General features: G+C 40.1%; 1 protein-coding gene across 1 annotated transcript in view; it reads right to left on the bottom strand.

The window, feature by feature from the left end:
* The window catches only part of LOC139627414 (neural-cadherin), a 245,134-nt gene that overhangs the window by 206,508 nt on the left and 13,816 nt on the right, over window positions 1–24,810 (bottom strand). Inside the window, exons 5-6 of the mRNA XM_071488143.1 lie at window positions 14,223–14,472; window positions 2,939–3,081 (exon numbers count right to left, since the gene is read on the bottom strand). Of these exons, the coding sequence (XP_071344244.1) occupies window positions 2,939–3,081; window positions 14,223–14,472 (393 nt within the window). The remainder of the gene's footprint in view (window positions 1–2,938; window positions 3,082–14,222; window positions 14,473–24,810) is intronic.

Below are 24,810 nucleotides of genomic sequence, written 5' to 3' on the forward strand. Positions count from 1 at the left end.
TGTGCATCTGTGTCTGCGTTTGAGAGACATCTCCCCAACTCTCCAGTTAGTCTTCTGCAGCAGAACAAACTACAACTTTGTCATTTGAATAGGTACATTGGGGGCAGAAATGTCATATTTCCCAGTATAGCTCCACCCATCTTCAACCTGAGCAGAGGTCTAATTATTATCACTAATGGACCTTTAAGTCATTTATCATATTATTCCCTGAAAAAAACACATTTTAACATGTCATAATAAGAAGAGCACATATCTAAACAATGACATGAATGATGGCTGATGGTTCAGTGTCAGGGCTCCGCTATCGTTCCTACTCACTGCCACTCTGCCACAGCTAAAGACTTGATACTTTTCTTTGATTTAAATCATTGTACATTTAATAAACACCGTGGAACTCTGGGCAGGGGACTGGTATAAGGCCAGCGTATTTTTGTGCCACCTCCTGTGAGGAAACTTACTGGCAAAAAAAAAAAAAAAAGCTGAATAATTAATAATAAAAGTTTAGGTTATTGGTGAGGGACAGCATGTCTGTGCTGCATCTTTACTCATCACTCCCTGTTACAGCCACACTGGATACTGACTTTGGATTAAGTATTATTTGTTCCTTTGATAAGCACCATTTATATGACATATGGATTAACAGATAAATCAATCAATATTTACCAAATACCAATAATGACAATAGGTGACAATGGCATCCAAGCTCCAGGCACAGAGCGCGCACATGTACTTGGTGTCCATCACCCAGACAGACATTTAACTCTGCGTCTAAACTGAACTTTAACACAAAGCTCGTCTGCGCGGGAAACAAACTTGAAATAAAAAGTTAACCTTTTAAAACTGATGACAGGCAGAAACTGGTCGGATGTGACTCAATGCAAATGAGAGCCAAACAATATAAATGGCAAAGCAAGCCAGCACTCATCATCTGATAGCCGATGCAATCGAGTTATAAGCCAAAGTCTTCTCCCTGCTCGCTAACACGACCGCCACTATCAGCTGACAGTGAATGTCATTGCTGGTGAACAGAGGAAATTGTGCCTTGAAGTTTGGAGTAATTGAATTTGTAAAAGTCATCGTATTACCCTATAATGTGATATGCAGATTCAGAGAGGATTGCAGTTTATAAAAGGGTTGAACCACGATGAAATTGTCTCCACCCCATCCCTCCTGACTTACCGCACGCAGACGCACACACGCACGCAGGCAGGCAGGCACGCACACACACACACACACACACACACACACACAGAGTGCGTCATTAACCCAGTTTCCCATTTCTTGTTGCTTCTGGCATTACTGTTCTTGCCTCAGAGGAAGTTGAGATGTGTGACTCTAAACCTCAGATGATATTTTCTTACATCGACACTGTGGAAACGCTCCTCACACTCTGGCTGATGATTCTAACGTCTCCATGACATGACCTGTGAGGATTTAAAATATCCTTGACAAAGCCTCTCACACTAACAGGAAGGCTGGTGAGGCGTTCTCATGCACGGAGCAGTGGATACAGTGAAGGACGTAAAATGGTACAATACGCACTGTGTGAAGCACATTTTCAAGACTCTCCGAGGCACACTTGACAAACTGCAGCGCTTTTACATTTATATGATGGGCATAAATACAGTATGGTGAAAATAACTGTGTGAAGAAAAACAATCTCCGTGGATATTTCAGAGTTTGTGCTAAATCCACACACAGTGGGGTCCAAAAGTCTGAGACCACTTTCAGCTAAATGAGAGAGTGGTCTCAGACAAGGTGAATATAACAGGCTCCTGAGAGACCTCAACCTCTAAGACTTTTCTCCTAAAATTTTAAGCAATGAGATAAAAAAATAATTCATACAGCACTAGTATGTGGGAGATATGTGTGTCTTAAGTATGTAGTTTCTAGTGTGTATGCACAGCTAGGCATCATTACATATTGTCTTGTTACATATTGTTACTGTGGAGGAACAGGAGTAATGTTATGGTACCAATATTTAAAGGATAAAGCAATTTGGTCATGATTTCTTCTAGCCTTGTCTTTGGACTAATCATATTCTACAGTACAGACGTTTCAATTACATTTTTTTTCTTCCTGATACCGATACCTGAAGTCATGTACTGGCCGATACCGATGCATTAAAAAAGAAAAAAATCAACAGCTGTATACTGTATACTGCCCCTGATGTGATATGATGCTGTCATTGTTGTATGGAAAACACAGTGGAAACTGTTAATATGGATCAAAAAGCTTGGGACAGAATTCTTCCTGTACAAATGCTGTTTCAATAATTTGCTTATAGTAATCAAGTCGTCTGCTTACAGTGTTCAGACGCACAACATGCGGAAAAAGAATGAAAAATGGTTTTCGCCTACCACTGCAAACTGTCATATGTTCTCTCTGACTTATTTCTCTGGCTGTCTCTCGTCTCGTCTCACACACTGTATCACACACTTCTGACCCGTGGCCTTTTGTTGCATGTCATCCCCTCTTTCTCCCCAACTTTCCTGTCTCTCTCTCTCACTGCAACTATAATAAAAGCATAAAACGCCAATAAAATAATAAAAAACAATAATAATAATAATAATAAAGTGCTAATTTCTAGGTTATAGGTCCGGGTCTGGATAGGACAGCTAATGTTGCACTATTTACCAGAAATCAATTCTTCTTTACTGCTCTATACCAGTAGTTGCTAGTGCCTGCACAGCACTGGTTTTCTAGGTGTGAAACTGTTAAGTTTATCAATATCAGATCAGTGCATAGACCTGCGTACTCGCTGATTCTTGATCCAGTACTTTAAGTAGTATGTGAGGCAATTCCATTACTAGTATCAGAATCGGAACAACTCTATTCTACAGCCGTGTCCTGAGAATGTAAAGAAAGACAAAATAAAAACCTTCGTAATAAACAGAAACAAGACGAGCAAGAGAAAAAAAATTCCAACATGTCTAACCTTTTTGGCTGTCAATGACAAAGTTGCCCTCCTCGTTTCCTGTGGCGATCTTATATGTGATTGCGTCCCCGTCAGGATCCTTCGCCAGCACTGTGGCAACAAGCGTGTTGGGGCCCGCGTCCTCAGAGACGAAGGTCCGATATCTGATGAAACACACACACAAACATACAATCAGCTCCTATCCTGAGCTCATCTGCAGGAGAACATGTGCCCTGACACAATGGCTGCAGAGGTGAAAATGAGACACATTCAACAAGGCTCCGCAAGTGTTTCAAATCAATTTCATCTAATTCATGTTTAACCACTGGTTGAGGTCACACGCTGCAATACACAGATAAAAATACTGACTGATATGAATGATAAGTGTGTCACAAGCAGTATGTGTCCCTCACTATATATTAGAACCTCATTACCGTCATTTCTAATCTCGTCAATCAGTGCATTTAAATTTCAAATTCAGATAAGGGTAGAAAAAGGAGCCAGGCTTGATAGACAGTTAGAGGAAAAATAAATGCTGCTGTTAAATCCTACAGCTCTGAGGTGGCAGGCATCAAAGACCTTGTGGATCAATCACTCTGCATGTGCCAATCAACACCCTAAATGATCAAAAATCACAACTGTGGCCATGTTAGCCTGAGATTTCCTTCAGTCACACTGTGACCAAAGAGGATTTCTTCAAAGTTTTACAACTGCAGCCACAACAAGACCGAACTGTGACTTCCCCGTAAAGTAGGTGGTTCTTGGTTATAATCCTACAGTAGGCGCACAACACTGAGTCACACTAGGCACAAACTACATACACAACAGACATACTCTACGTTAAATGTCATGTGTTTAATGTGAGAACAATGTGACGCTGTGAACACGGCACTGTCAGTTTCCTGCTGTTCCAGCTAGTTCACTTTCACTGTGTGCCCCAGGTGTTAATCAGACCGCAACAGTCCTAAGGAGCAGCGCACGCACACACACACACAAACAAACACACACACACATACACACACACAAACAAACACACACACAAGAACAACAGGGCAGAACTCAAAATAACCTCAAACATTCACTTCTAGTTCACAATTCTGCTCACCACCATATCTCATATGAAATACAGGAAAAAAAAAACGTACAGGAGGTTTTCCACCAGCACAGACCTCTGATCCCCCACGTCACCCACCATCACACCTTCCATCATACAATACGTGCAATCTAACAACTCTCAAAGTGACAGAGTGAGAACGTGTGGCGGAGTGGTACTGGTGCAAACTCCCTTTTCCCTGTGGTATTCCTGCAGTAAAAAAGAAAGCACACACACACACACACACACACACACACACACCCACACACACACAGAGCACAGAAGCAGGAGTTGTTCTCAACACAGCACTTTTCTTGCTTGCACTGGCCACAGGTTTGCGTCGCTGTCCTAGAGAATATTCAGAACGGCTAAACCCTAATGAGGGTGTGTGTGTCTATTTCTGGCTCTTGCACCAGTGGACAAGGGATGAGGAAAGACTGCATCCTCGAGGAGGTGGAGGAAAAAAAGATCAGCCTTTTCAATTCTCTTTAAAGCTTTTAAGTATATACAAGATGCTTTTCTGAGCAACAGTCTCATGAGCTCATCTTTATAGCACAAACTGACCCTCTGTTTAGATGCCTCTAATACACAGGACTCATCAATCAATTACTAGAATCAAGTGATGATTAAATGCATGAACGAATGTACAGAACCAACATCGAGTCATAAGAATATTATAAATATTCAAAGTAGAGTACTTGCAAACAAGATGTTATTATGTATATCTGTATGTTATATATTATTATGTGTATCTATGAACATAACTTATTCACTAATTGATTCACTTGCCTTGACATGCATCTCAAATCTGAGCTTAGTTTCATGCTCTGAATTTTTAGTTCTACATGGTTGACAGCTTAATTAACTATATGATGATTAAAACAGTACAATACCATAGATATTTGACAAGTCCATATTGCATACTGCATATTATTTATTGGTAATGAAGAAAAAAGCTAAGTGAGCAAGGATAAAGCTGTTCACAGTGCAGTTTTTCCGTGGCTTAATAAACCTGTCAGTATATTCAAACATGAAGGAATAGGACATATGTACGTTGGCCCTGGGAGCTCAATGCACTGCACCTTAAGAAAACACATGCAAATAGACAAAAAACTAACAAATTCAGAAAATATCTTCATCAATTTGACAACACGCAGGGAAAAAGCAGATATAACACAAGCGAAAAGTGATGAACCCGGCTGAAACGCACTCATCGTTCAATGCTTTGTGACTTTTTAAATTAAAAGCGCTGAGTAACAAGTACGACCCAGGGCGTCATCACTTTTTTTGTCCCCTGGAAACACTTCCCCTGTCGTCTGTGCTACTTGCAGCACATTTCTGTATTTGCATGTGTTTTCTGAAGTTGCAGTGTGTTCAGCTCTCAGGGCCACTGTACAGATCACTTCAATGATATCAAGCAATTTGATCAGTAAAAATTCTAGTTTCTGAGACTTTTGTTGTCACCAAAACCCAGACAGTGAACTGCATTTTATTTACTGTGCTCACTCCACTGAAAAATTACATTCACAAAAATAATGAAAATCCATCCAGTTTTCAATGGCAAACCATCTCTGTTAGGTGTTCTCAATGACTGTCCACTGAGGATAAATAGGAAAAACAAGAACCACTATTAGCTTTGTGTGTGTTTTGCATATAAGCAAGCTGAGCTCAGTCTTTTGTCCTTTATCAATGACTCATTGCCTCCCACTCGTGTGCACCTTTTAAATGCAGGTGTAGTAACTCTTACAGCCTGGCATTAACATATACCTGTCTGTCACTCTGCCCCAGCGATGAGGCCCATTCATTCTTCACTGAAAACAAGGTGCTCTCATTAGGAGTGCGATCATGACACTGCAATCATGTTCTGTCACCACTGTTTTTCTGCCTCAGTAACTGTTGCACTAGTTCTGCCGGGGAAGATCAGTGATGTGCCACTTGTTTTGAGTGTTGTTGCAGCGTTTGAGTAACGTCAGCTCACACTCTGCAAGCCACACGCTCCCCTGCAGATCGATACGCAAGTCAGGTAAGGGGGAGATGCTGTGCTGTGTTTCTTTATTATGTAGTTTCTCTATGGGTACATGGGGTGCATTGATCAAACGGCTTCCACTTGTGGTCTGAGGAAGCTATTAGAAAATTCATTAGATAATTGCTTGTATTTATCTCACCTGAGAGCCAGAAAGGACTAAGGCCTCCTCGTGCATTTCCACCTGCAATTTGCAAAATTACAGATGCCGTCTGTGCAGCTGAATTTATTCTTGACTCTTCGCACCAGCTGCTAAGCTTCTCTTGTTCTGACTCCCCAAACTGAGTCGACTTTTGCATTGCAGATGCAGACAGAGAAATCATTATAGATTCAAAGAGAGTCCGCTTACAATTAGGCCTGTGATTGCGAGCGGCTGAACTGGCAACAACAGCTGTTGTTGGCCTGTGTTGGTCTGCATTGCACATCAACTTTGTGATATGCTGAAAACTTCCAACATCTATAGTAAGGATGAAACAATAACTACCATATTTTCCGCACTATAGGGCGCACTGGATTATAAGGCGCACTGTCAATGAATGGTCTATTTTCGAACTTTTTTCATATATAAAGTGCACCAGACTATAAGGCGCATTAAGCGAAACCAAACAGTCAGATAAGTCAGTCAGACTTTATTAAACGCGTTCACAATAACTCTCAACATTGTTCAAACGTTAATGAGCGTATTCACAATAACTCCCAACCTTGTTCAGTTGTAACACGTAAAAAAAACACAGTCTGATACCGCTAAATTAAACGTTAGCGTATTCACAATAACTCCTTATCGGTCCTTATACACGCACACTGTAATATTACACAAAATCGCTTCGAGGTCAGTAGGCACAACCAGAATTAATCCATATATAAGGCGCTCCGGATTGTAAGGCTATATATAGGCTTTTAAGTGCGCCTTATAGTCCGGAAAATACGGTACAAGTCGTGAGTTACTAAAATGACAGAAAATGAATCAAACAATTAAAACAAGCTCATTTAAGATCCAGTTTGTCAAATGTGAGGATTTGCTGTTTTTCTCTTTCAACATTGCAAATTGAACATCGTTGGGTGGAGACTTGAACACATCATTTTGGGGCCTGGGAAATTGTGATAAGCATTTCGTTCTGTGATTTTGTCACAAGAAAAAAAAAAAATCAAATGATTAATTGCTAATTGGAATTACTGAGTTTGAGATTTAAATTGTATTCTTGACCTTGGAAACAGTAGTTCACCAAATAATCTCGGCATAGTGGTTATTCGTGAGCTTTGGACCATATCACACCATCTTCCTCAAACTATTGCATCTGCTTAAAAAGATTGTGTGCTACGATGAAAAGCTCTAGAACAGCTGCTGAAGGAACCTCACAGTGAGACTGTTTTGTCAGAAACACGCTTTAGTTGCATTTCAGTAAGTCTGCCATGTTGCTTGAACAAACTTAGTTTCCTTGAGAGAAAACCAACACTCATATAAGCAAAATCATACTTTCCACATCTGTGCTGCTTCAGGGGTCCACATGACATACATGTTTTCATCTGCTCTCATCCCCGGGGTCCATGTACCACCCAAAATGTGTGATCATGCAGATTGTATGTGCCTGCAAGAGTGCTGACTGACAATGTAGCATGTATGTGTTAACCTCAATATATAACCTCTGGGTTCAAACCTTTCTGTGTGGAGTTTGGATGTCCTCCCTGTGTTTGTGCAGGATTCCTGTGAGTGGTCTGGCTTCCTCTAACAATCCAAAGTCAGGTTTAGGTTAATTGGTGACTCTAAATTGCCTGTAGGTGCAAATGTGACCATGACTGGTTGCCTGTTTCTATATATCAGCTCTGTGATAGACTGGTGACCTGTCCAGGGTGTACCCTGCCCTCCTCAGCTGGGATTGGCTCCCTGTGACCCTAAAAGACTAAGCTGCTTGGCTAATGAATGAATGAATGAAATAAAAGACAACACACTGTGGAGGATTATGTCACTATTCACAATGATGAATGTGGAGCTGACCATGATAATGACATGGTGAAGAGGACAAATGCAGAACCACCACAGTGTCCTGCAGACCACTACAGACGTTTGACCATTAAATTTAAAATATTAACCCAAGCATAATGTAAATTTCATAATCGCACATCAAGGAGATAATGGTTCACTGCAATGTCAAAGTTTTTCAGGAGGCATTTTTGAGGTTAATCCTGCTTGACACTTAAACCAACCTAACTTCAACCAATGCCTCTCTCTAATGCTTTCAAGCAGGTACTCGTGGGTGTTGACTACATGAAGGACTGCCTGTGTGAGTGTCTGAGAGAGCGAGTGGAGAGGGATCAGGGCGGATCAGTGAAAAAGAAGCATAAAGCCCAGCAGTCATGCAACTATGAGATGCCTTTTGCAATCACATTTGGGCTCCACCATAATTCTCATTTGGCCCAATCAATGCTGCGATCAATTGAAAACAGCTTTAGACATACACCACCACACACTGATTACTTTACATCCTATCTGTTTTACTTTTTGTTTCACTTTGTTTTCGTTCTGTTGATCTGGGGAGAAAAACAGATGTGTCCCTTAGTCAGATGTCAGCTGTGAAAATTCATTACTGAATCTAATAATCAAGTTCATTTAGTTTATCCAGATAAGGCAAAGATGGGAGAACTCAGGAAAGAGAGAAGGCAATGGCGTGTGTCTGTGTGTGTTGAAGAGTTGGGATCAAGACTGTCAGCTGAACCAATTGTGTTTGACGGCTCCCTCCGTTCAATCTTTAGGACGTCTTTATAAGGGTGCACAGTTTGAGTGTTTTTCAAATTGGAATTACACACAGAAACACCTGAAAATGGATGTGTCTATGTGAGTCCTTATTCCCATTATAGTATCCAGGTGATGGATTTTCAACATATTTGGATGATTTTATATATTTTACAGAGAAACTTAATTCTCTGTAAAAAGTTGACAGCGACTTCTGATATAATGTGTTTTTTTTTATATTTAACAAAAACTACCATCTTCCTCCAACCTGAACCAATCAGCTGTTGCCTAAACCGCAGACGTGGCTCTGGATGTGTTAGTCGTGTGTTTTGTACGTCTGCCATCCACCCTGACCTCCTCCTGGTGACTCAGCTGCTGTTAAGGAATTCAGTGTTTCATTCACTCAAGAAATGTTCCCCTAAACACATTCCAGCCAGCAATTACATTTTCAACAAAATGTATTTATTGTTGCAGTTTAGTTGTATAGAAATGTAATTTCACGATTGTGTACAGAGTCAACAAACCAAGTGTTGTAATATGACATTTTTTTCTCACTTCTTCAGATGGACTTTGTATGAAGGACACTCAGAGTGGAGTATTTTTCAAAACTGAAAATATTTTGTATATTGATTGTCTTTCAGTGTGGCAAATGGTAACTGGGTTGCAAACATTCACACACTGAAGCCGCCATACACAGCGGCGCTGGTCTGACCATCAGGAGCTATGTGGAGTTCAGGGTCTGGCTCCAGATCTTCCTTCTTTTTTCTTTTTTTGTACAGCTTTTTGAAATAAATAAATAAATAACTATATAAACACACACACACACACACACACACACACACACACACACACACACATATATATATAAGAAACAAAGTAAGAACAAGATAGAATAACTCAATCAATCAATAGACATTTTATTACTAAGACTTCTGTGTATTGATACAAACACATATGTGAACGGAGGTTTATTAAAAAAATATAAAATTATTGTTATGTGTCAAAAAAGTTGTGACTATCGTTTCTCCATGATGAACTGAGTGGGAACACTTTATTGCTGTCAACCTACTGTTGAGGACTGTTTTGAAGTCATGACCGTTATTGTTGCTCTATCGAGACTGTGTCATTGTTCTTATTAAATTGATGCAGGGGGAAAAAAAAACAGGGTGTGAGAAATATAGTTTTGTATAACAGAAATCTGATTTGGAGGAAAATGTCTCCCAGAACAATAAAACTAAGGCGATACCTGAGCAGGAGTTATCAAGAGATGGCACCAGACAGAGACATCAATATACCATGACAGAGATAATAAATGAATAAATACATTTAGAAAAGAGATAAACAAGATTATATCAGTGACTTTAGTCACCAGTCATTTCATATTAAGGAAAAACATCAATCATCACATGGGCCCTTGACCTTCCCTTAGACATTCATATTGTCATCTGCAATAATATATGACACTGAGGAGCAAAATATTCAATCACACCCATTCAAAAACTTGGGCAATTGACAGCTAAACCTGTCCCTCAAACAGTGAGTGTCCAATCATTGCTTTGTAACCAGGCACAGGAGGCCTCAGATTTCTCCACATGCTGAAGCCATGTGCATGGAGCTGTACTGAGTGTGACACTTTTTGCCTCTCTGCAAATACAAGAGCTAAAGATTAAACAGTGTATTAACCTGCTTTAATATAAGCTGCCAGTGTTAGTGCAGTGGGCTAACTAGCTTTATTTACCTACAGTGCTAAGCTAGTACTTTCAAGGTAAATATTAGCCAGCTAAGTGTGAAACATCCACTGTATGGAAGCTGGTGTAACTGAGCAGCAACCTCCGAGGCCGAAAAATGAAGCCAACACAGCTTTTAAAGTGAATCATGCTAAAACGTCCAACTTTACAGCAGAAATAAACATGTTTCCTCCCTCATGACAACTGTACGCGGGGTGAATTTTTATATAACTCACCTGTGTAAATTTGAGTGGAAACTTTGAGTGACAGGTGGGTGAGCCTCTCCTTGCCACTAACCAAATCTAAGTCTCGGCACTCCACTCCTCTTTGCCCATTTTTTTATTTAGAGTCTTGGATCCTCTCTGTATGAATTTGGGGAAGTTTACCTGAGAAAACTTTGCCAAACTCATTGATTTGTTCTCACTGGAAAACCCTTTTCTCATGTAAAAGTCAAACTGGCCCTGTTCAGACTGGGTATTAAGAAAGTCTCCAAGTGGACAGCTCTAAGTTCAGGTGTGAACACACCCAGCACACATTTGTGAACTGACATTTTCAGAAGTGACCACATTGTTTGAAGATACTAACAATAAAGCATGAATCTAACATTTGAGTTGCTTCACCAAGCAATTATGTTTTTCTACAGTAAACAATACAGTAATAGTGTTTTCTCGGTAATAGTGTTTTCTCTGAAAACACTATTACACAACAGCTAACTAGCTCTATCCTGTAATACAAGGACATCACTGCTTCTTTATTTGCGTGCTGAAATTATCTGCCAGTGACAGTTATCATTTCAGTCAGAAAAATGAATTAAAATTTTAATGAAATTAAAACTGAGAAGCCTGAGTTTGTCTTCCTTTGTCTGAAATCAAGGTTACTAATTTCAAGTGGTCTCTGACACTGTTATCGTTGTTAACTGCTTATGTGAAGCACAGTAACTTCTATCTCTCGTCTGCCTTTGTCTCCAACATACACTTGGAAATCACTTCTACTTGTTGTATCAGTCTGTGTGTATGTGCGTGTGTGCATGCTCTATAATTCATAATTAACCATTTAAATTAATTCAAAGGTTTATTATTGACATAAAAAATATCTCCATGATACAATGAATCACTGGAGTCATACTCAGAAAATACAGAAATGACCACACACATACATACAGGGTGTATAAACATGTGCAAGATATACATGTGCAAGAAAAGTGCAGGAGGCCTCCCAAGGAGGTTTCCAGGGCAACAGGCAGGTGATGGTAGGTACAGTAATAGGGTCCTGATGGCAAAGTGACGGCACATCGAAGAAAGGCCATTCAAATAACTCAGCAGGAAGGGAGAGACATGCAGGGAAAACAACATGCTTCCAACTCCAAGAATTGATAAAATAGGCCAGATTTTCTGCCTGGATAATGATATATTTAATGACCTCTCTTTCCCTCTCTCTCTTTCTCTCTTTCTCACTCCTCTCTGTCCATCACATGCATTGACTCAACACACATATGTACACAGTCTCTCTCCCATACACAAAGGTAAACACAAGGTTTCTACAAGGAGCGCTATGAATTTGATCGTTGAAAGTTTTATCTTTACCAAACTCTCCCAGCTGAATTTGTTTCCACAAAGACAGAACAGATGTGCTTGCCCTTGTGTGTGTGTGTGCATATAAATGCATTTGCACAAGTATACACGTGTGTGTCTGCATGGATGATTCTAGGGCTCTGTGTGTGCATAAGCGTGTGTATGTGCGTGTGTGTATGAATGATGCATCATAGATTGTCCAGCTCTGTTTTTGTGGCAGCTACAGTAGAGAGTTGATGGCTATAGAAGAAATGATTATTCTGCTGTCGCAGTAAATCAATACAATCACACACACACACACACACACACACACACACACACACACACACACACACACACACACACACAATAATCCTCTCCCACTATAAACAACCTAAACACATGCATATTAGATGCACTTTATAACTACATCACTCTGTTCATACCGACACCCCACTTTGCTGGGTCCTTCTCAATTACTGCAAACACACACACACACACACACACACACACACACACACAGGAACAAGCGCACACACAGAATGCACGCTCAGGGCCTCCTGAGGGTGCTGGTGGGCATGGCTGATTGACCCTGCCTCACCAATCTGCCCAGCTCTCTGCCAGAAAATCAACCAATTAAAAGATGCAGGCGCCACAGCGGCACTGGGGGGAAAAAATGTTGGAATTGTGGGTAATGGCAGCTGCGATGTTGAATTAGGAAGCAGCTGTGAGGAGCTGACCTGACAAGGCAGGACAGTCAAGCTCTCTCTCCAGATTCTAAATAAAATTGCTTTGGTTGTTGTATTTTATATGTTGTACTTATAAATTGTGAAGCACTCTGTGTGATTTGATGTATGAGTGTTTCACCAGCGATGCCCTCTTACAGTAAGAGAAACACATGCACATGTTTAAAAAAAGCTCCATAGGTATTTTCCACAGACGCATATTGATAAAAAACTTTAAGTGAATCATGTAAATTATTTTCAACTTGCATTATCCTCTTATTATTATCATTATCCATTATCCTTTTATTTAAACTACATCTTTATCAGGTGGAGGAATGCGCGCGCGCACACACACACACACATACACACACAAACACAAACACACAGAGTATAAATATATATATTCAAAAGGTGAGAAGAGCATATCATAAAACGGCAAAGATTATTATTCTTCTTTTTTAATTAATTAAATAACCATTTATTCCATAAAATGTCCTTTAGTCTACTACAGTTTCTTGTTTTAAGACTTATCACTGTTCTAAGCCAATGGTAGGAATGTTTACGTTGTCGCCGGACCACATCACATAGTGGTTTGCTTTGTCAGTCTGATTGCATCCACTGCAAAAACTGGAGTATCAGAAAGGACAGCTGGTTAGCAACAGAGAGAATTAAAAGAAAAGACTCAAGAGATAGATGGTGAATTGACAAATGATGTCCTTCGCTGTCATAAAAAAGAAAAAATAGTCTTCCCCTGCTTTCAGTTCAATCCTGAATCTTCAATCGTTATCTTTAAAATATAAAGTGGCCTCCGTACTGTTGTGGGGTTGGATGTGGGCTGCCATCATTTTTGAGATTTTCAAGTGGGCCATGAGTTGGAAAAGGTTGGGAACCACTGCTCTATGAAATGCCCCTTGTAATTTCCCAGAGGCAATTTTGAGGCTTCTGGGAAATTGATGAATTGTCTGACAAAAACTCCAAAACCCAACGATACTCAATTTACAGTCATAAAACATAGAAAAACAGCAAAGTCTCATCTGAGATGCCAGAGGCAGTGAATGTATTTGAGTGGGAATGTTTGCATCGATCATTTAATTCATCAACAAGCCATTTCAATCTTCAGAGAAGCCAAAGAAGCTCAACAGCCCAAAACTGAAATGTCTGGACAAACCCAGTTGGCCCATCCTGGTTCTCAGAAGATCTTAAACCTGACCCATACTGTTTGCTTGCAACAGAGCTTTGCAGTACAGAGCAAAGGCTCCAGGGGGACGCGCTAACAGCTTGGGTGCTTCCACATAACACGGTGCTGTCACCCTCACCAGCAGGAAAAACTCAGACGCAGGGTGAGAAGAGCTTATAGCTGCTTTTATAGTAAAAACCAAAGGCGAGCGCCAATGCATCCCATCAAAACAACAAACAACTGTGTGAGTATCAGGAGTTCAGAAGCCCGACTGTTACTTACACATGTTGGGAGAACTCAGGCGCCTCATCATTGACGTTTGCCATTCGAATCCGTACTGTGCTCGTACCAGTCCGGGGTACCTCCCCCTTGTCAATGGCCATCACGACAAACTCGTACAGATGGTTGGGCCTTTCGTAGTCCAGAGGGCCCGCGGGAAAGATGGTCCCATGAGGAGAAATGGTGAAGTCCTCACTCAGGGTGTAATAGGTCAACTCTGCATTCTCCTCTGAGTCGCAGTCATTGGCTGACACTGAAGATGAGAGATGGAGAAAAGGGAGAAAAAGTTAGAGACACTAAACAAAGACAACACTGGGGCCACATAGATCCCAATATTCCCCTTTATCCATCAGGTATAGACTCACACAGCGGTTGATTTATGTGATGCACTCTCTAATACCACCACCATTACTCCGGTGGTATACTCAAACTGAACACAGTAACACTGACTGTGATAGCACGTATGCTTTGATGGATTATGGTCAACTGATGAATGTAGCTTACATGAGCAATAGTATTATTCAGTCTCTAAACACTGACATTTAGTTGGTTAGGATATTGACTTTATGGGGGAAAGATAATACCATTAATGTCAAAATCACACCATCCACAGGATGGAGGCCAAAAGAGCTGTGTTAAGCCCAGGCCACACTTTATAAATTTTCTTATGGTGTAATCAGTTGAAACACATTACAATTATTAACATTATTAAGTTAATAGAAATCAGAAATATATACTATTGTAAAAGTTTTCAATAGAGCATAATAATTTCATGAGGATGAATTAAAGTTAAAATAACTTAAATATTTTTCTTTTTTTCCCCAAAGTTGAACTTTGCTGTTGGTGAAGATAATAAAGTCACAGTGCAGCATTATGACACAAGTTTACAAGTGAAAAGCCACATCAGTAATAGCAGCTTGTCTATCCTTTCCTGCTTCCCCAAATTACTGTGAACAATGAATGGTGGTGGGGGGCTAATGTCCATGGACGAGGGTTGTGCACTCACTGAGCCGTCCTGTGAAAAACACTCAAACTAACAGACTACTCGATTACTACGCTCTATTGTTCACCTTCTCCTTCGGAAAAATGAAATGATATCAGGTGTTATTTGAAATAAAAACTTACTTTAAATGCCAATAGAGCTCACTGATTTAAGTAATTGTGAAAGATAAAATAGCAGCTTTATAGTGGAATCAGACAGAAAAGTACAATCTATTCTCTTATCAATGTAGAGTTATGTTTTGTTCTTGCTTCTTGTGTTTGAGCAGAAGAACTCAACTTGAGCACAAGATCACGATTCACTTGTCCTTCTCTGTGACCAAAGTGGAGACTGAAAAGAAAGTAATGCTCCCATTGGCTTAAATGTTTGGTGGGTGGGGGGTGAGTGTTATTTGCACAGCATGCATTGAAAGGACTGTCACTTCGCAACATTTCTATTTCTACATCACACATTGGGAATCCATGGAGCCAAAACTCGCTCAGCCACAAATTGATTGCCTTGCTAAAACTGTAAAGACCACCGGGGATTTGAATAAGCATATTTTCTGCTAACAAGAACATTTTACCATCAAACTCTCAATTCTCCAATTCACCTTACATTGCATTTGGCTCGTGTGTCCATACACACACACACACACACACACACACACACACACACACACACACACATATGCATATGAATCAATACATGCACTTGCACGTACAAAATAAACACATCATTGTTTGTTTCAGCTAACGAACTGTACTTCTTTATTGAAATAGGGCCTTGGGGAAACTAACACCCTTCAAATTAGCAGTTTTAACAAAATGTCAGCAAAACAAAAATATCCCAGTTCATTAAAAGAAGATTCAAAAACCTTTCTCAGTTGTAACTCATATGATTTGTTTTATTTCATTATTTCATCGAGAGTCCAATTTTATTTTGGAATATAATTAATTAACTTGTTGTGTGAAGTGTTTAAAGTGGTTACAATTTTTGTGGACTGCAGAGTTCATTCTTTCATCAGCCTGAACAACTATCAAACTAAACTAAAATTAATTACATTCTCTAAAATCTTCTTTTTAATGCTCCATAAATTCCCAAATTTCAAATGTAAAATGTGTTTTTTTAGTGCCCTAAATCACAAAGTTGAACTCAAAGAGAGAAGAACACCCCATTGTTATTTTAGGAAGACTAACAAATCAAAACATGAGGATGATTTCACATTTAACCTGTAACCTGCTTTGGCCGCTGGTGCCATTGCACATTTGATTCTGCCCATTTGTGCAGTGGCCCTGAGAGCTCAATACACTGCAGCTTAAGAGAACACATGCAAATAGACAAAACACAAGCAAATACAGAAAACATCTTCATCAGTTTGACATCATGTGCTGCAAATACACACAACACAACCAAATACATAGTCTTGCTGCAAGTAGCACAGATGACAACAGAAGTGTTTCCAGGAGACACAAAGTGAAGAACCTGGGTGGGACACACTTGTTCAATGCTTTGTGGTTTTTGAAGTCAAAGGCACTGAACAAGTGTCTGCATGTGTGTTTCAGCTGGGTTTATCATCTTTGTATCTCCTGGAAACACTTCCATTGTGTTGAGTATTTGCTGCATGTATGTGTATTTGGTTGTATTGTGAGTATTTGCAGCACATGTTGATGAAGATGTTTTCTGAATCTTTGCTTGTGTTTTGTCTATTTGCATGTGTTCTCTTAAGCTGCAGTATGTTGAGCTCTCAGGACCACTACATCTTGGCTGGTATAAAAAATATGGGTTCACAAAAAAAAAAAAAAAAAAAAAGGAGTTACCTATCAGTCCATATAACTTCATGCTTACAACTCTTGGTCCATTTGTAATAAGCGAATGTGTGAATGCATAATGAGTGAATGTAAAATTGACCAAAAATAAAAACCAACAAGGTAACAGTGCATCTCAGTGAGCAGCACCACAGTCCCAGAAAGCTACACTCATCAACACTGTCAGCATCTTCGGTTATAAACCATTACACCATGGCCTCGCTGGTAAACCTGAGCATGCTGTGTGTGCAGTTTCATCACATTACAGAATTTCTTTAGTCCATATTACCCTATAACCATTCTTGACAAAAATGGTTACCTATCTCACAAATCACCGGTTGACTTGAAACAAATCAGCATTAAACTCGGCTTAAAACCAGAAAAGAAAATGCTTGAATGGCAAAAAAACTGAGTAGAGGAGATGGCAGGGTGAGTGTGTCAGTAAATTCCCAAAAATATGTTATTCAGCCAAAGGTTTTTTCAGCTGCTTGTAGATAAGCTGGACTTTTTCCAAGAGATGGGAGAAAAAAAAACTTGGTAATGTCTTGTCAATGCTGTGAGCAGGATGGATGTTTCTTCATTAAAATGCCATTAAAATTGGTTTGTGGCTGCAAAAAACTTCTCTGTATGTATTATGTCACATTGCCTTCTTTTTATCAGGAAACAAACTGCAATACACAATTAAAATCTGCATCGAATCATATTTTTCTATGTTACTCACTATGGTTTTTGAATTTTCTGTTATTTAGAATCATGGCAGGCTTGCAAGTTGGATAAAGTGAATTTATGTGTGTTTACGCTGCACTACAGTCCTGCTTACAAGGACTGACATCTTTCTGAATTGCAGCTGAAATGCAGCTGTTTTACTGCTGTAAAGTGATGAACAGCCTCTCTTCCAGCGACGGCGGGTAGAAAATGAACTGCAGAACTACTGCCCGCCCAGACTCCAATTCCGTGCAGTGGTCAAACACATGTCACATATGAGTCAATATTTAATTTACTAAGTTCAGATTTGTACTCTTCAGAGCACTGTTTGAGCATTTATTTATCAGTATGTCCCACTGTAATCTTGAATCAGCATTGTTGTGCTGGCATCATGACATGAGGGGGCACACAGTATATTTCTGGCTGATTCTTCCATGTCTTTCAAGCATATAATGATTTTGCACTGATGATGGAAACTGCAGGGGCCTCAGATCTCTATGGAAAGCGAGATAATTGGCTTGTTTCGTGCTCTGCAGTTTTTTTTCCCCAACTTGGCAAAGTACACATTTGACCACTCTCATGATAGAACTGATTATGGGCTGATTGCGAGCACATGATTTAGCAAAACGATGCTGGATACTTTTTTCTCCCTGCTCATTTTATTTATTACTGTTTCTTCTAACCTGTTCAAAGGGAAACATCTTAACTCCAGGAGGCTGGTCGTTCAGTTGTAGATGCACTCAGAACTGGATCCAGTGAAATTAACTGCATATACTAGATCATACATTTAAATGTCCCATATTGTATAAAGGTAGATGTTCATGTGTTTTTGATTATAAAGCAGGTCCAGGTTCTATATTAATACTATGAACGTATCAGAGCCTCAGTCCACAGAGAAATGCACACAGCCTGTATTCAGAAACTGAGCCTTAAAACGGGCCATCAGGACTTCTGGAACTTTGTGATGTCACAACAAAGCAGTCACTGCTCTCAGCCACGCCCCAAGCCCCGCCCACCTGGACCCACCATCCAGCATTGCGGATTTGGTTAATCTGAGTGTTTACCTGAAATCTGCTATATTTTTATTCCATTACTCAAGAGAAGCTCTGAGTCTCTCTTCTGATTGGCTCACTGACCTGTTGTTACTAGAGCTCCAGAGAGAAGAGGAAATGTAAAACTACACTGAGATTGTTTTTGGTTCTTAAAACCACAAATATATCTTCTTATGGATATCAACACTTCAAATAAAACATAGAAAACGTAAAATATGGGACCTTTCCGAATTTTAAGAATTCTTTTGAGGATTTCTGTCATTTAATGAGAAAGTGATGAGTGTTTTTGGCAAAGGTCCATTTTGCTTGAGCTGTTTTTCCTCTCACTAAATTTAAAAGTTAATTGCCCACGTTGAAATTTTAAAATTGGAAACTCTTACAAGTTCCTAAGATACAGTCTGCTTTTTTTTTTTTTTTTTTTTTTTTTTACATCAGAGGCTCCTTATATACATTTTAATATGACGTCTGTTTTATTTTGTTTTTTTGAAGATACGTTAAGTATGGACAACCCTCTCCCCGCCCAAATGCACAAACACGCACATACACATGGGCGGTCACGCACACAGGAGCAGCCCAGCAGGGGGAAACTTCTCGCCTCCCTTGGTGCACCTGTTGATGGCGGCAAGCTGAGCGCCTGCTGTGCCTCCTACATCACACACCACACTCCCTCATTAACTCATTTACTTTCTCCGTCATTCGCTCACTCACTCACTAGGATTTACCAGCGTTTTTATTGTTAGTCTTGGTCCGGTGACAATGTAGCAAACACTGAAAAAACAAAAACACCACCACATTAGCTCTGTCATTGTGAGCTTACTAGCATGCTGACATTCATTTTGCTCAAAGCACCACTGTGTCAGAGCACAGCCTCAAAGAGCCACAGCTGTGGTTGTAGAAAACATACAGATGAACAACCTTTATGTATCTGCAGTAGCCTGGTCATATCACAGTCTGTCTATCACTCGCCATGTTCACTTTCTGTAGAAACAAGCAAGGACACCTGCATCAGTATGCCAGCATGGTTTGTTCATACATTAACTCAGACAATATGTTTTGACTCTTCAGGTGTTTTCCTGTTCCTGTGCATCTTTAACAGTGACAGCACATTCAGTAGATTCTCATATTGTGTCTACTGACGCAGCGACAAACAAGTCAAAGTCACTGTCTGCGAGGTAACTGTGTTGTCAACACATCCTTAACAGGTGAATGTAATTATTTTGTTCTCTGTTCTTTCACATCTTTCTATGTTAAATGCTGCACTGTATCAGATGAACCCAGTTCTGCTGTTGATCTGTTTGCTTTGTTTGGCTGAATTGCTCTTACACTGGGCTGAAAGTCATTGTTTTTGTGTTTGTTGCACACAGCCTCTCTTGATGTAGTATTCCGCTTTTCCACGTGTGCTTGTTTTGAGCCTGGTGAGAGTGCTCTCTGCTAATTGCTCCAGTTGGCACTGATTTTTTTTAGTGCTAAATTCCTGTCTTTCTCGCACAGTAAAATACTGTCGAGTATTGTGACATGGTCGACCACAAAAACACTCATCTCATCTCACTCTTTCAAGTGCAATATTGGCAAAGCATTCCCACAAGGAACAACTGAGTAAAGAACTAAGAGAAAAAACATCAATATCAACATATCTCTTCCTTACTGTGTGCAAAACTGCTGAGGTGTGCTCTTCTTAAAGCCCTACATGTAAATTATAGTCTGATATTTCATTTATATTTGGCCATTTTTTTTTTTTAATTTCTCATACATTCTTTCTCTTTTTCATTTCTAATATGCCAGAGGACACTGTGGCGTAGTAAATGGTGCAGCTTGGAATGACATTTTAAAACTACACACGCTAGCAACAACAAATCAATGACAAATTCCCACCTGGCAGCAGCCTGAGACGGAATAATACTGAGCAACTCAGTGCTCTAATTAAAGAGCAACTAAAATGCATGGATTAATCCATTTTGTTATTTCTTTATTAGTCTTATGTCTTGTGTAACGTGAACTGTTACACAAGACAAGCATGTCCTGTCATTTTATCACAGCCCTGCTGATGATTGAGATCTGTCAGCATGGCCCGCTGTAAAAGAGTGATTCCTACGTCTGTGTTAAACAGTTTCTGTTTCAACGAGATGGATTGAAACTCTTGATTAATGTGTTAATGATGTGTCTTTTGATTTGCACAACTTCATGTTCAGTTTTACTCAATCTTAAAATCATCTTCTCCGCAATGTTTAGCTGTAAAGATATTAGGATAGAGGATGATTTTACAGGTCACAGCTGTTCTGCCATGGCTATTCTAGTGCATGTTATACCTAACACTAGAAGACCTTGAAAAGACTTGAAAGACATCTAAAGACAATTTGTCATAAGACACAGAGTTTTTAGTCTCACATTATAAGATTTTTAGTGACTGGGGAGATTGCAGGGTCACTGTTTGCAAGACTAGATTCCTTTGGTCCTGTTCAGATCTGGCATTAACATTTGTCTTAGGTGATCCATCACAAGTGGACGGCTGTAAGTCCAGGAGATAACGCACCCAGGATGCATTGAGGACGCATTTGAGATCTGATCACTCAGGCCACATTCAGAGGTGGACTGGGCCATATACAGCCACATTCTTTTAGCAGTGTGAACGCTAATGCGTCCTGGGCCACATTGAAGGACTGCCTACTCTACTGATGTCCTCTGCCACAGTCTGATTAATCCCAACACAGTTTCAAACGAAATGAAAATATTTTACTATCATGGATAAAACCTTATTTCAACCCCTCCGTGCCCCCACTCTCTCTGTCTCTCTCCCACTCACGCACACAAGCACATTGACAATGCGCCCGTCTGTCAGACCATTTAAAGACAACAATACATTTGTGTTTATTTGCATATAAAGCGGGGAATTGAGATCCAATCACAAGTGGTCACTCGAGACACATGTGGAGATGCCAGGTCTGAACAGGGCCCTTGAGATTATTTCCCATCATGCTCCTGGTGGAATTTACTGGACGGAAAACAGTTTTTCCTCCAAACTTGTTATTATTATTATTTTATTGCTGTTTTTGTTGTTGTTGTTGTTGTCATTAAGATAGGAAGTCATCACTATAATTGTCATGTTTGGACAATGTATTTATGATTTCCTGTTTTATTTTGAAATTATTTTCCCTTTGTCCAGCTACCCTTGCCTTCCTTATGTATTTAATGCAGCCTTACACCAAACGACTCACATTCTTGTGCCTCCTCAGAGTCGCCTCCATGCTGACTATTAACTAGGTATTCAAGACTAACTTAAGATGATCACCCTTCACCAAACAATCGAGATGACGGGTGTGTGCCACAACTCCAGCAAAAACTCTCATGATTTTATTCTGACATTGGAAACTTGTCTGTGACAAAAAAGTCGCTTGGTGTAAGTTTTCTGCCTGCAGCCTATAAGCTAATGAGCAGTTCCAATGAGGTGTCATGACTGCAGTCATCAATAATTTACATACTGAACGTGAAGCTTTCTGTCCCTGCATTTTGTTCTCGTTAACCCTCATCTGCAGCGTTAGTCCATTTCCAGCCTACAGCACGGAAACCTGTTTATTAAGCTTCGAGCATCACTGTGCTTTGAATAAAGATCCCGAGCTTCTTTTCAAGTGGGAATATTGATTAGTCATTAGTCATTACTCATGCAATTTGCACCAATAATTACACTTTTTAACCCATTAAATCCAATTCATATATAATCATCAGTCACATTTATTTTAAATGGAGACTGCGGTTACCAGAGCACTCTCTCTGCTGAGTGTAGAGGGACAGAGTGAAATGTTTTGCTGTCAGTTTTGCTGTTAGTCTGTCAGAGCCTAAAAATGTCTGGGCTCCTCAGTCACACTGTGACAGATGAAATAGTGATAAGTCGTACCCACACCATCACTACAAACCACTTCTTCTGATGCTTAATGAAACTTAAGATCTGTGTGTGGAAACTGGGTCGTTACAGGGAAGGCCAGAGCAGCTGCACTCATCGAAGTGCTGGTAATTTCATGGCCACCAGTACTGACAAGTACCTACTCAGTTTCCTCACCATTCAAAACACATGAATGCTAAAAAAAAGTTCAGCTGCTCTTACTTTGTTCTGATCGGCAGTGCAGCAGGGCTTCTCACACATTAACATATCACAGACACCACACGGGTTTACGTTAGCCCACTGAGCCATGCCTGGTTTAGCCTCACTTTCAGGGACTCAAGGTAAAATATGTGGTGCAGCTTCTCCCCTCCGTAACTTCACAATTTATGTATTCTGTATTGTGTTTATCAGGTATAAATTTTAAGACAGAATCTTATGTAACCCCAGTCCCATGTAGCTAGTGAATACTGACAGAGAAATAATAGGGGTGTTGTAGTACAGTGGGACGGGGCCTGAGTTCGTCTGGCGCTACCTGTGATAACGATATAAAATAACTTGGCGCTGCCTCCAATAAGTTCTAAGAAGTAAACACAAATTTTGGTACTTCCCCTTTAAAATAAAAGTCCACTGTAACCTGTTTTATATTTATCCAAAAAGTATCACCTTCGTAATTACAACACAGGATTTAGTACAAACAAGAAGAATAGTTTATTACAATGTGATTGGATTTGCAAATTAGTTAACTTGTTCACTGCTGACCTTTAAGTATGCACTGATAACAGTATTCAAAACTCTCCTATAATGCTCTGGCAGGTTTGATCCACAAATGACCCCGATGAACCTGAATAGAAAATGTAAAATAAATCGAAATGACCAGGGAAACACAAGTGTCCACAGCCCACACTCACCCACTCATTCACACCGGGCTATTAACTGGAAATAAACACGTTGCAGGCCCAGTCGATGCTCGTGAGCGGGGAGGCCGGAAACAAACGGCCGCTTCACTGGCTTTAACCAGCACAAACAAAAAGGCCCATGCAAGGGGTTAAGTGTACTCCATGGATGTATTATAAGAACTGGATGACGGATCTAAGAATGGCGCCCATTCAGTTCAATACAAGTTGCTCGCCTGGTGCATACGCCGAAAAAGTTTCTGGCTTCTGGGTTACTTCTGCGTTATGCGGCCCATAGAGACTGCGCAGTAGTGTCACTCCCATCATGCCTTTGGGCAATGAGAACGAGCGAAAAACTTTCTCGATCTGGCGCTCGCGTTCACAAGTGCTCTGCTAGCGGACTGATGTTTAACAGACTAATACAGGACCGGCCCGGGGCTTTAAACACGGATTTAAAACGGCAACAACATTCAGTTTGAAGCTTTAGAGCCTAAAGTCACATTGGAATCAACCTTTTAAAAAATCATAACCAGGCAAAAATATTACGTTTAAATTGTCTTTTAGGCATTTTTAAGATATTGATGCTGCATGTGACAGATAACTACAACTCATCAGATAAAGTTATCACGTTTACTTTCTGTCATTGAGAAGCAGATTTATACGGCATGCCTTCTTTAAAAAAACAAAACAACCAAAACTGTGCAGGGCTGTAGTGAAGCTTTATGTCCCGTCATTGCTCTTTCTATTTTTCACTGTTCTGTTTCACAGATATTTGATTTGAAAATGAAAAAGATATCAAAATTATTTTTTATAAAGATTTAATTTAAATGATGAATACCACTGAACATTTAGCAAACTGTATACTGAGCACACACTGAGGACATGGGGAGTTAGAGAGACGATGATGAGGACGTCCAGGACGGTTCTTCCCCTCAGGGACAGAGAGGGGCAGCGGGCTGCAGCAGCTCAGGCCACCGCTGCTGACCCGGAGGACGCTGCATCCAGGCCGGACTCAGTTATAGTTTGAACCCGCTGATACAGTGAAGGTCATTAATCTATAAAATAATAAGGCGGTTGTTGTGAGCGGATGACAGGCTGGTGAACTGCAGTCAGGATGAGACACTGATGGCACACACATCACAGAAACTATCACATAGAAGCTAAATGACTTAAATTAAAATACCTGAAGAAACTTTTATGGAGGAAGTTATGAAAAATCATATCGGCGTCTTAGTGAATCCACTTATGCGGCGAATATATCGATTAAAAACAACATTCCT

The sequence above is a fragment of the Trachinotus anak genome, unplaced genomic scaffold, assembly GCF_046630095.1.
Source record: "Trachinotus anak isolate AG129_WGS33_773 ecotype Australia unplaced genomic scaffold, CSIRO_AGI_Tana_v1 ptg000011l, whole genome shotgun sequence".
Taxonomy (NCBI): Eukaryota; Metazoa; Chordata; class Actinopteri; order Carangiformes; family Carangidae; genus Trachinotus; species Trachinotus anak.